The following is a 13,804-nucleotide window of genomic DNA, read 5'->3' on the forward strand; positions in this document are numbered from 1 at the left end:
GGTATTTACCATCTCCCCCATTCTCATCACCAACAATTCCAGGTAGAACACACGGGCAAGGTTATAAAAGCCACGTCTGCACTGACATGGCTTGCCCGAGACTTTCATGAACTCAGAAATGACAACCCAATCTGTATGAATCAGCTCACAGCAGATGCTACTGTTTTTGGTGTGGTTCATGTTCCAAGTAGTCCCTTCCCTACCCAAAAAGACACCCATAGTTCCTTAAGCTTTCATGTCCACAAAGCCTCTGATACATGGGGGTTTCCTCATTCCAGGAAAGACTAACACTCTTCAGAATTTGTGACATATTGAACTTCAATGCCTCAATTCCAGAGAAACAAGAATTCCTTCTCAATGGGATAGCTTTGTAAACAAAGTATTTTTACAGTGCAAAAGTACAGACCATCAAGCTCTTTTTCTATCTCTTACTTGTACATGGAGGAAACGGCATGACACTTTCTTAGTGTTTCTAAGTGTTATCATAACAACTATCACTTGAAGACAGTAGCCATGCGAAATGTCACCAATACTTGCAATGCTCACTTTCGCCCGACGTGACTGTAGGCCATGGAGTGAAAGGTTTTACAGATGACATTGCTGGGGAAGACAAGCTCTGCCTGCTTTGCGATGCTCTTGTTGAATGTGACATACAGAAACCTGCTCTGAGACCACTTCTCAGCATATTTGACCAGGGTGGAAGTCTTCCCAGTGCCTGTGAAGCCAAGAGGAAAGAACGTGACCCTCTAACCAGGCAAACCATGCGCCAGGATCCCCATTCAGGTCTTTCTCAGGTTCTGACTGAAGTTTAAGACTGACTTCAACACTGAAAGATATGTCGTGAAAGGAGTGAGGAACCTCAGGTAAGAAAATTAAGGTGGGCTGGGATCTTGGCTCTTGCCAATCAGGAAAGGGCAAGCCACTTGATCTCACTAACTTGCTTTCTGGATCTGTGAGAACAAAGTAACCAAGGCCCACAGGAGCAAAACTGCTAGTGCTAGCTGCTGCTACACTAGGTTATCCATGTCTCTGAAGCAAGAACATGCACAGAGGACTCATGAATTGCTCTGATCCACTCTGAACTCCACCTGGTCTCCCTTTCCACCATTCATCCAATTAATCAGCTAATCAGCCTGTACTTCTTTAACATATATTTATTAAATACTTATTATGTGGTCACCTATGCACTGAGAAATGATAAAAAGATTACAATCTGGTAAGGAATAAACACCAACTGCAGGGTGAAACCAGACAACAAAATGAGAGATTAAAGATAGCACAGGTTAATTAAAAAAAAAAAAAAAAAGGAAAAGGAAAAAGAAGTAAAAGAGTAAGAATTAAAAAAAGTTCTCCTCTGCAAGGTGAGAATGTGAGAACATGCCTCCTCTTCCCAGTCTAACAGAGCTGCTCTGAAGGTTTCATGGAATAAGTGGACATACTTTTACTTTTAGAATAATGCATGTGCCAACTACTTTTACTATATGGTAATCAAGTATACTCAATTAGCACATTAAGAGTTCAGCAATCTATTTGGAAAGAGACAGAAATGATGAGCATCAACAAAGCATGGCAGAGAAAGAAAGATAAATAAGGCAGGAAAGGAAGGCATTTTAGAGAGACAGAGTCCAGCTGATGCTGGCTCTCTCACTTGCTTATTTAACCTAAAGTAAGTCTCTCTCTGAACTTCAGCGTCTTCAAAAAGGAAGGCTAAGTAATCTCACAGAACACTGCTGGAACTAACACCATAGCAGGTGACTGCAGGTGTTTAATAATGTGATATCAGGATACTGAAGTAGAAAAGCAGCAGGAAGGGATTACAGATCGAGAAAATAGCATAAACAAAAGTTCAGGTAAGACTCTCCAAGTATTTCAGGACTCTAAGATCAGGGGATTGAGTGACTACATATTTTAGAAAGCAGGCTGAACGAGAGAGAAATCTTCAAGACATTACCCAATAAAACTAAGGAGCAACTGAACGTGTTAAGCAGAATAATATAACTTTCCTCTCCAGAAGATATTGCTGACTGAGAATATACAATGATAAACAAGGGTCTCACTCTACCTTACTAATTGACTCCATAAAACAATGCCTAGGAACTATCTGTCTAAACGGGAATCCAGTGTAGATAGTCTAGGCAGTGGTAAGAGAAAACAAGTACTTCTTGTTTGGCTGCTTTGGGGATTGATAAAGGTAATTCCATAAAAGATCAAGGTCAGAGCACTTGGGATAGGTAGTGGGAAGGGGACATTGCATAGCAGACAGAAGCAACCACACTCTGAACCTGATGCTGTATACTACAGGAACCTGACAGGAGCTCCCTTACCTGCAAATGCCATAATTTTCACCACCTGGAGAGGCTCCATCTTGTGGTTCAGAATCAGCTGTTGTTCATGTGTTAGTTGGATAGGTGTTTTCTTGCTATAATCATCACAGAAGAGAAATCAGAAAAACATAAAGGAATTCAAGACCAGCCTGGCCTGCACATTGAGACTTTGTTTCAAAAAGGAATAGAAGACCAAGCACACAGCCACATGTAGTGCATACATACCCTGGCCAGACAGATGGCTCCTCTTTAACTTTGGTGGCCTGAGTACAGGAATTCTCCTGAAGATATAGGCAATAGAAAATGTTGTAGTGAATCCTAATGGGGGAAAAAAGTACATTAGACACTTCCAAATTTAATTCATAATCTATTTCATTATTTTCGTTGGAACAAGAGTATACTATCTGTGATCGTAAGAGACAGCAATCAAAACAGCACAGGAAAGCAGCCTTATGGCAATGTGAACCCTGCCTAAATTATACAAACTTACTGCCAAACTTAAAGCCATCATTCTGAACCTCAGCTGCTCATCTGCCTAGTTCTTGTGCAGTGACACTGCTTTAAAAGTATGAATAACACCCCCCCCCTTTAAAGATTCCAAAGGAAAGTTGTTCCATGGCTAGTAAGACAAGAACACCAAAGACAAGATGTCAGAAGAGCCAAAGGAGATGAAAAATGACAAAACTAAGTCAATAGAGGCAATAGAAACAAACTCAGTCCATCACAAGCAACTCCAAAACCTCTCATGTGCATACTGAGCCCACACTCTGCACATAGAACACTAATTCCCCAACGAAGTGTTCTGTTCCACTCCAGAGTGAGAGAGATGAAATCAAAGCATTTTCTTTTAATGGAAAAAGATACCTTTAATAACATTTCAGGGGCTGGACAAATGACCAGATCAACACAGACACACTATTGTGGCCTGAACTGGGCCCCCTTAAAATTCAAAAGCTGAAGCCGTATTAGTATTGGAAGAAAGAAAGGAAGGGGAAAATTAAGTTCAATGCAGTGACAAAGCTATGGCTGTGATCCACTAGAATTATCGTTTTTGTAAGAAGAGATACAATCTTGAGTGCTCTGTTTCTCTGACTCCATCTCTCTCTTGTCAATTACAGAGGTGATTCACCAGGAGCCCAATCTTTCCCACCTTGTTCTTGGATCTCCAGCCCCAAAAGGACAAGAAAACAAATGTCTGTGGCTTAAGCCAGTGGTCTGTAGACTGTTATGGTGCATACATTTGCTTAGGAGGAATGTATTCTTCATTTGATCATTTGAATGTTCTTCATTTGATCATTTGTCTTGGTTGAATCTTATCCTAGAGCTTCCTGCCCCAGGCCTCAATGCCATGAAGTGGGCTATAACATTCAGCAGCTAACAAACTAAACATAACTCGAAAATTAAGCAATAAGACATTGCTGGAGAACAATGCTATCATCTGGTCAAGGGTGACAGGGTCACCGCTATGTTATCGAGGCTCCCTAATCCCAGGGACCAGTCTTTTCCTGGAGGAGAAACCCTTTGCGTTTCTGTTTCTCTAAGATTAGCTGCATGATGGCTGCCTGTCTTTACCACTTCAAATGTGAGGGCAGGCCATTCTATACTTAAGAGATCTTCTCTCCCAGCTGGGCGTGGTTGGGCACACCTGCAATCCCAGCACTCTGGGAAACAGCGGCTGGTGGATCTCTGTGAGTTCAAGGCCAGCCTGGTCTACAAAACGAGTCCAGGACAGCCAAGGCTACGCAGAGAAACCGTCTCAAAACACACACACACACACACAAAAGAAAAAGAGATCTTTCCTGGTCCCTAGACATCTCTCAGTATCATGTACTAGTCTCTCCCATATTCAATGATTTCCTGCCATACTGGACTCTTTCCTGGTGCTTATGAAATTCACTCCAACTTTGGGTCTTAAATTACCTATTCCTTCTCTTAAATGCTCTTTCCCAAACCTCCAAACAGAGGCTCCTCCTTGACATTCAGACTTCTTAAGAGAAGGGCTTGCTCACACCATACAAAACACTGGCCCCTACTTCACTCTCACAGAGCTCTGCTCCACTTCCACTACAGCACAGCACTCCCTGAAGCACACACCCCCCCCCCCCGCCACACGTTTGCTTATGCACTGCCTATCCTCTCACAGTAGATGAGTTCCTTGATTAGTATTTTCTTGTGCTTGGACAATTTCCAGCTGCTAGTTGCTGAACACACGTATCCCTCTGAAAACTAATCTTTGCACATGTTATCAATGTCAAGATAACTCTGAATTAGCAACCAACACTCTAGGCCTTTCTCACATTAAGATAGAGTTATTCAGATTCCCATAATCCCGTAGTCTGCTCAGAAAATGAGCAAGGGAAAAAGAAAATGCTAATGTTTTCCTAGGAAAATGTAGTCAGGTATAAATAAAGTGAGGTATTTCACCTTCACCTACAGCTTCAACATTGACACAAGAACACAGAAACTATGTGAAGAAATCTTAGCTGACTGGCAAGATATTCACAAAGCACTTGGAATCTCATTTCCACAGCCCAGACCCCGTACTCAACATAGGGAGTCAGGAGGAGCTATGACAAATCTAAGGCCTTGTCGCTTCTCTTTATCATAGCATCTCCATTCCTCCAGCGTGTTACCTATTGCTGATGTTAATCCCCTTCTCCCTCATGGCATAAAGGAGCACAGCAATGCAGTACAAGGTCTCAGTGACATCTGGCATGGTCACTGTGGAGCTGGGTCTCCTGAGGCAGAAGAGCAGATGCTGGATGTCGTTCACGCAGCTGGAGAGGAGCACCATGGCTGCCACCAAGGCCCAGACGTTAATGCCCTTCAAAGAGAGAGATATACAGGATAGAAGCCCAGATCCAGCCACAATCAGGAAACTAGTGAGGAAACTGAAGGACATTTTCGCTTCTTATTTTACTGTGCATCTGTAATAAGACCCTTAATCTCTCTGCCCCTTTCAAATTACCCCAAGTGTCAACAAGGAAAGAGCCACCTTGAAGGCTAGAGAAATGTTTCAGCAGCTAAGAGCACTTGCTGTTCTTGTAGAGGACCCAGGTTAAGTTCCCAGCACCCACATGGCATCTCACAACTGTCTGTAACTCCAGTTCCACGGGATATCTTCTAGCCTCCACAAGCTCCTGCACACTTGTAGTATACAGGTGTACCCTTAGGAACATACCCACATGAAATACTATAAATTCACATACTGGTTTTAGATTTTTGGTGCGGAAAGCTTGTTTTTCTTGTTGTTGTTGAGACAGGATTTCTCTGTGGAGCCATGACTGTCCTAGAACTAGATCTATAGACAGGCTGGCCTCAAACTCAAAGATCCACCCGCCTCTGCATCTTCAATGCTGGGATTAAAGGTGGTCACCATCACTGTCCGGCTTATATTGTTTCTAAAAGGGCTATTTTACTTTCTTTCTCATTTATTTATTTTATTCACTTTACATCCTTGTAGCCCTTTCCCTCCTTTCCTCCCAGTCCCATCCTCTTTCCCTTCCCCTTCCTCAAAAAAGGGACGCTCCCAAAGGGCTACTTTGTAAGGAAACACTATCACTCAAAGTGTTCAGAGACGAGATAATTAGCACTTAGGAATATTTCAGAGGATTCCTCAACAGAATGGACTAAATGTCCAAAAGAAAGAAGCTGCAAATAGTGCCTCTTATTCTCCAAAGAGATCATTAACAAGATTAATGCTATTTGGAGATTCAACCAAAAATTAGAAAATAAATATAATCTTCAATTAATCTTAATCACTAACACACTTCTAGTGATAAATAATGTCACCAGCTCCCAGAGGACCCTCACATACCCCAGCAGCTGCATAGAGGTCAGGTAGTTGTTGACGCATGCACGCCTCAGCCTCCAAAAGTAGAGGATGATCCCTCAGGCTCCACAGCACCATCTCAGGGTCTACACTTGGGGAGCATTTGGTGGTGGCTGTGTATCTGTAAAATACTCAAAAGATGAGTCCAGAAAGTGATAATCGTGAGCAAAGGTGTATGACAAAGGCCCCTGAAAACTGTTTCACAAACAGGAAGAAAGACACCCACCGTATGAGGTTCAGCACACATAAGTCCGAATCCTTTTCTATGCCATGGCTCAAGAGAATGCCATCCACTTTGCTGACAGCCTGCTCTTCATTTATCAGGTATCGATGATACAGCTTTTTCCAAGGAATGAACTATGTGATTGAAAAACAAAATGAAATAACATACAGACAATAATTCTTAGAAAGACTGGACCGCCAAGAAAGAAAACCTTCTACCAAGTGAAAAGCAGGTATAGCTCCTAATCCAAAGCTGGACAGACAAGGGAGAAACACTGTACAAGCCTGAACTGGAAACCAGAAGAACTAGGCCTTGGTCTCTTCTCTAACACAAATGTCACAGGTGCTGGGGAAAACTAGCACTTCCGTTTCCTTATCTGAAGCTCCAGCTGAGCAGCACTTCCAAGTTCAGAAGACTGTACTGACTTTAAGTCAACAACTATCACACAACACAAAGGAAGGCACTATAGAATGATAATGCTACACAGTGACATCTTCACCAAGCTGCCATTAACAGAAAGAGTAACACCATACACTGGCGTGCAGATACACCGAGAAAACACTGACAGAACTAAAGGAAGATGATGGATTTGAATACCACAGACTACTGAACTTAACAGATCCATACAGATGCTCCATCCAAAATCCATACTCATCCCAAGCCACATGAACATTCTCTGTGTTGGGTCACATACAGATCACAAAGCCAGTTAATCAATTAAAATGGCTGAGGTTATACCATGAGAGTCTTTTCAGTAACATGAGGACACTATAAATCAAGGCAGCAGGAAAACTGAGCTACCTACAACTTAAATTAGGCATTGCTGTTCTTGAGATGAAGTATCACTATGTGGCTGAGGCTAGTCTTGAATTCATGATCCTCCTACCATCTCCTTAGTACAGAGATACAGGCATATATGCATCAGTGCATCTGACTACAAAGTGCACCCTTAGAATAACCAATTGGTCAAACAGGAAATCACAAAGTACCTTAAGACAAGTAAAAACACAACTCAGCAAAAGTTAAAAGACACTGTGAAAACATGCTAACCAGCAAGCTTACAGTTATAATGCTTCTTTTTAAATCAAGAAAGGGATCGAGCATTTGGTAGAATGTCTGTAGTTGAGCATTTGCCTAGAATGTACAAGGCATAGGCTCAATCCCTAGCACTAAAAGAACAGAACTAAAGAGAACAAACTACTTTCACGCCTCAAAGAACAATAAAAAAAGGACCAAAACTCAAAATCAGCAGAAAAAAAGGAAATTACGAAGAACAGAGCATATTTGGGCCCAGAAATGCATATCTGTAACCAGGGCTGTGAAGGTGGAAGCAGGAGGATAGAGGGTTTGAAGCTGGTTTGCAATAAATAGCAAGACTGCCTAAAAATACTAATAACAGCAATAACAGAAATGATATTAATAAAAACCATTAGCTAGATCAACAACAACAACAAAAAAAGAAAGGAACATTAAAAAATTAATGCCACAGAAGTCAAGAACTACATGGGGGGGAAATGGAACACCCATCCTACAAAGCCTGAATAACAGAACCAGAACAACAGAAGGATAACGAGTAAAGAAATAGAATCAAAAACCAAAACTTCCAAGACAGTGAAGCCCAGGATCAGATGGCTTTATTGGGGAATCCTACAGAACATTTAGCAAACAATCAACACCAGTATGCCTTACACTCTGCCAAAAGACTGAAGAGGAGGGCAAGTCTTTCGGTGAGGCCAGTACTGCAGTAGCGTGAGAGCCAACACAGAAGCTATGAGAACCTGTACGCCACGGAAACATGGCGGACTACTGGAAATACACTGCATTGTTGTTGTCCATGACCAGAGCGCCATTACTATAATATCTTTTTTTAAAGATAGATCTATTTATTTGTTTGTTTGCTTATTGTGTACACCTGTATGCCAAAAGAGGGCATCAAATCTCACTATAGATGGTTGTGAGCCACCAGGTAGGTGCTGGGAATTGAACTCAGGACCTTTGAAAGAGTAGCCAGTGCTCTTAACCTCTGAGCCATCTCTCTAGCCCTACTATAACATCTTAAGAGAGTAGTGCAAGCTTGGATGTGGTCCCAAGAAATCTTTATAACAAAAAATCCACCCTTATCCCTATCCCCAGCTCATACAAGAGAGCTTGCCATTTAGCTGACAGAAATAGTATAAGCAAGCAGGGCTCACATCTAAAATCATAAACACATTTCTCGGAAATTAGGAACTAGGATCCCACAGTAGAATGCTAAAGTGACATGAAATTTCTCTCAACCTCTTCTGTACTTAGAAGAAAAAATTAGCTATCCTGTTTTTGGGCTTTAAAAGTTCAACTCATGGGTCTCTGAAATCTAAAATAAATAAATTTAGTGTGAAGGTTACATTCAGCAATTGGTCATCTATCACTATGCTACAAAATAACATGCTGAATTGTACCATAAATGTTACTGATAGTGTTTGGGCCACCACAAGAAAAAAAGAAAGAAAATTCAAGAGAGTCATGATGGTCAAAGAAAATGTCCAAAGGATGGTCTCAAGACTAAGTTTACCACAAACAGCATCATGCTAAGAAACTACAAACAAAAAATATTATCAGGATCCAGGAAAAACAAAAGACAAAGTAAGAGAATAATGATAATTCTATAGGGAGAAAATACCTGCTTCCCTGATGGATAGAGGAGAGTCTGAGCAAAATTACTTTTCAGCATGATTAGACAAAAAAGGAGAGAAACAGGCAGTTCCTCTGCCCACGTGTGGACAGAAAGCAAAGTATTAAGTTACTCAAACAGGGAAAAGAAAGAAGGCATGGAAAAGGATGGGTTATTAAACCAAATACAGTCACATAGTTACACTGCTATCATAGCAAAGAGGAAGCAAATGAACTTGAATGGTACAAGCTGGGAAGGTACAGTTTGTACAATTAATAAGCCTTGAAGAACAAGTAAGATGGTAACGAGGGCATGGTGACCTTGTGGGATGAGTGATTACACCAAATGGCGTCAAAAATATATAGTCTATGATCAGGGCAAAGGAAATCATGTGCTTCTGGGAAAACAAAAAACAAAAAAACAGAACTGTGAGAAGTAAGGGTTCTGGAAGATTTGGTGGGACGAGTGTGGACGGCCCCAGATACCTGGGGAGTTTGCACTTTATTTATGAAGCAAATAGAAACCACCACTTTGAAAAGGTCCTCTCCTCAGAAATCTGCATTAAGTAAAGCTAATCTGCGCGGTGTTTACGCACTGAGCACGTCACTTACCAGCGGGTCACTGATTATTTCCCTCCAAAGGTGGCACACCAAGCTGAGGTTCCAGTAGAGGTCCTCCACTGGGAGGAAGGCAAAGATGTGCCTCAGGACTTCGCTTGGCAGCCTACAAATGTGGCTGGGGACTTCCGGAGCTGGCAGACTTCCGAGAAGCCCATAGTGTGAGTCAGGGAAGGGATCAGGACCAATGTCCTCAATGTCTTGGCCAGGTTCTCTATCCACTGTAGAGCGCTGTGACAAACCGTCCTCTGGCTCTTGCTTGACTGCCCTAAGCCTTGTACATGACGGGTACAAACGACGGCGGCGTGGAGTCTTCTTAGTAACTCCATCCCACTGGCTGGCCTCAAAGGAACGAGACCGCTTCCTGGCAGGCTGAGCAGACCCTGAGGAGCCCAGCCTCACTTCTCCATTATCGACCTGAGGCAGAGTACAATTGCTCTCTTCAGGGAAAATCATATCCCCCTCAGAGTCCTGATAGCCATCCTGGCCAACAGAATTGCTGTTGGCCATGTCATTGGTACAACGTTGGTGGCTAACTAGGAAGAAGTCAGTGATAGATCTCTGACATCCTTGACCTGTAGAGAGAACCCAAACAGAACAGGAAAAAAAAAATCAGTGGCTGCTGACCCACAGTACACCCAAATAAAACTATCTAATTGTCTTTGTGAACAGAAAAAAAAAAAAAAAGAGCCACTGCTGTGCTTATGGGCCAGTCGGTCCTATAAATAGCTAATCTAAAAATAATCTGACCCATATTTTGCAAGAGACAACTGCTGTGTACTGGCCAACCCTCTACCCTGCAAGCTCATATGTGTGTAAGGTCTGCACACTAGACACCTGAGAGGAGAGGGCAGACTGACGAGAAATGGCTGCTCACATTCACATAGCAGGTACGGTGCAGCTCCCTGGCTTGGTCCCACAACAGCAATTCTAAGTTTGCACGAACAGAAAGAAACATGTTTTATCCAGAAGTATCTATTTTTCATCTGACCATTCAAATAAGTTTAATTTATTTTTATTTCCTACTGTGAATCTGTTGTTTTTAAAACAAAGACCTGAAATTTTCTCATTTTACTAGCATGATACCCTGTCTCTTCTTCACTTGTACTCAATCAATGTTTTCTAAGGACATTTACTTTTGAGAGGACTATGAAGTGAAACTCTCTGACCTCACCACCTTTCAAGACAGAGCCCAAGCAACAGTGATCTCAAACAATGATCACTATAGTATTTTCTAAAAAGAGTATCAATATACAACAATATGTATGATCGCCTCTAAACCATAAAACTAAAATCTTTACTTTGGAAAGAAAAAGAATGGATTAAAAGCAGAATTAGCCTTTATATGAATTAGTGAATTTGAAATTAATGTGATAACGGGGAGAGGAACATCAATTATAATTGCTTCCAGAGCAATATAAGAGACCAATAAGTTCTAGATATTTTCTAATTGGCAAAGTCAGTCATAGCACTATGGAAACACTGCTACACACTCAGCATCAGAGGCCTAAATATTAGAACTTGTAATTAAGTCTGAAACTGCCCCACAGAATGGTTATAGCAATCCCCAAATTAAGAAATATGGATTATTTAAACTAGACTGGAGTCTGAAATTAGATGTATTAAAAGGAAAAAGGCTATCTAAAAGATTTCAAAATAGGCATTAGCAAAAGTAAGAATTTGAGATAAAGAGAGGTGACAAGAAAAATCAAACTGCTAGAAGCTGTGACATTCATGAATGGCATCAAATTAAAGAGTTAATTAATAACCCATATTTGATCACTCCACACTGTATCAAGTTATCACACTGTAGTCCATTAATGAGAATAAATATTGGATGAAAATAAAAAAATTCTAAAGTTTTTAAATTAAAAAAAAAAAACAACTGAAAGTGATATGTGTAAGTTTGAGTCCTTTACAGTAACAGGAAAACACTTCAATAGATTGTTAGAAATAGCTGTGCCATGGTAGAAGATCATCATATTGAAGACTATTAGCTTAACAATATATATTCCAGCTGATTTAGAAAAACTAAAACATGGTTACAGAGGAGGCTTATTGAGACGGACCAGGTACCAAGAAGTCAGGGGCACAGTCAGTGAAGCACTGGGGAAAGCACAGGTGTGTAATCACAGATACAGGAGCCTAGGGCAGGAGGATCATAAGTTTAAGGCCTGCCTGGGAAGCTACCTCCCAGCAGAGTCCTGGTCTAGCACACAGGACCTGGGGCTCAATCCCCAGCACTCAGTTTGACAATCAGAAAAAAAAAAAAAAAAAAAAAGCACCACCACAGGCAGAAACATTTTATTTTAAAGGGAAATAATGATCCTGTAGCTCCCTGACAGATGAGTAAGTCATGATGCTTGCAGACCAGGTAACTGCAGGAACACTGAGAGGGTCAGTGTTTTTTGTAACTTTGTAACTTTATAATTATAACAGGCTCTCTTGTGTTCTAACATTATAGGACAGAATTTTAACAGAAAACATACAAATAATGAATACAAGCATCAACCTGTTGTAACAGGTCTGAAAAATCAATGATATGAACACTCTCATGAACCTGGAAGACAGTCAAAGGTCACACTAACTACAGATTTTAAAACAGAAGATACTTTTTTTGAAGACATACCCCTATTCCCTCTTTTTGTTCTGGGTTTAGGATAGAGACCATGGTTCGGGTCTCTGTTTGTCCATCTCTGACTGAAGGGCTGAGTCACAGCCAAATGACTTCGGGCCAAATGCTGGCAGTCGATTGCTGTAAGATGTTTTCGCTTGAACCGTCTCACTGTTTTGGAACAAGAAAAAACGGGAGTGCTTGTTAGTTATTCCCGAACTCAGAAGCTAGCCAGTGAATTATACTCAAGTTACTGGAAAATACTGAACTGATTTTGAAGATCACCACAAGCAGCCTTTCTCGTCCCTGTGAAATAACTTTGTGTTAGTTCAATGTCTTAAGCATATCTCTTAGAATTTAAGAACATTTATGGCCACCGTCTCCTTGAACACACCCTTGAGCTTGTTTAATACTTAGGAGAATTTTTTGTTGTTGTTGTTTTGTTTGTTGTGACAGGGCTCTGTATAGCCTTGGCTGTCCTGGAACTCACTCTGTAGACCAGGCTGGTCTTAAACTCACAGAGATCCACCTGTTTCTGCCTCCCAAGGGATTTAAGGCGTGTGCCACTATGACCCATCCAGAAAGGAGAATGGAGGTTTTAAAGCAGACCTACCAAATGACATTCTGAGATCCTAAAATGAATTTTTCTTTTATTTATATATTTAGATTTTTTTAACTTATATATTTTAGAAGCTTTGGTCATGAAATATTCAAAAGGAAGTTGCCCAGCCTATGAAGACAAACACTGCACAGTGGCTCTCATATGTGGAGCCTCACGTTAACTTTTAGATTTGTGTCACTAATTTGGAGTCTGTAGAATCTAGGAGTCAGGAAGCTAGAAAGGGCCCAAGAGAGGGAACAGGTAAGAGGGGTGAAGGGAAGTGATGCAAAAGAAGCAGCCATTGGACAACAGACTCGGCAACTTGCCCAGTCTTCATGTAAGCCACCTTTCTACAATAACCACAGAAAATTAAGAATTGGCTCTAACTTTATTCTAAGAATAAAAACTTGTAATTTTTTGCTTGCTTGCTTTTTGTGTGGAGATAGGATATTACCATGTTGCCTTGGCTGGCCTGGAACTCAGTCATCTTCCTGTTCTGCCAAAATGAACATTTTTACAGCTTACTTTCTACCAAAAGAATAAATTAAACTACTCCTTTTAAAAACAAGCACACCAGAACCCATGTTAAAGGAGGCAGGGTTGCACAGCAGCTTAGGGCTGTGGTCCCAACCTAGGGAGACTAAGACAGGAAGATCCCTGAAGCTCACCATCTAGCCTGTCCAGCCAAATCAGTGAACTTTTTTTAAAATTACAATTTATTTACTTTGTATCCTAGGTTCAGAACACACACACACACACACACACACACACACACACACACACACACGTGTGCGCGCCTTGGGTTTCAAAATATATAATACTGAGTATAACTACAGATCATGCTTTTTATGACTATTTTTCCTCAAAACCCAGTCAGCTAAGAAATAACCCTTCCTATTTTCAGCTAGTTCTTTGAAGTTTTAATATAACTTTTTAAAAATTA

General features: G+C 41.1%; 1 protein-coding gene across 5 annotated transcripts in view; it reads right to left on the minus strand.

Moving 5' to 3' along the window:
- Fbh1 (F-box DNA helicase 1) overlaps nt 1-13,804 on the minus strand; it is a 39,051-nt gene that overhangs the window by 13,963 nt on the left and 11,284 nt on the right. For 4 of the 5 annotated variants that reach the window (XM_021650897.2, XM_021650898.2, XM_060372793.1 and 1 more), the window contains 8 exons: nt 12,276-12,431; nt 9,641-10,221; nt 6,383-6,513; nt 6,142-6,277; nt 4,958-5,148; nt 2,550-2,642; nt 2,325-2,419; nt 547-715 (listed from right to left, as the gene is read on the minus strand). In XM_021650897.2, coding sequence (XP_021506572.1) covers nt 547-715; nt 2,325-2,419; nt 2,550-2,642; nt 4,958-5,148; nt 6,142-6,277; nt 6,383-6,513; nt 9,641-10,221; nt 12,276-12,431 — 1,552 coding nt within the window. Of the gene's footprint in view, nt 1-546; nt 716-2,324; nt 2,420-2,549; nt 2,643-4,957; nt 5,149-6,141; nt 6,278-6,382; nt 6,514-9,640; nt 10,222-10,523; nt 10,544-12,275; nt 12,432-13,804 lie in introns of those variants that run through there. The other variant, XM_060372795.1, reaches the window with a different exon arrangement.

This window comes from Meriones unguiculatus, chromosome 19, assembly GCF_030254825.1.
Source record: "Meriones unguiculatus strain TT.TT164.6M chromosome 19, Bangor_MerUng_6.1, whole genome shotgun sequence".
Classification (NCBI taxonomy): Eukaryota; Metazoa; Chordata; class Mammalia; order Rodentia; family Muridae; genus Meriones; species Meriones unguiculatus.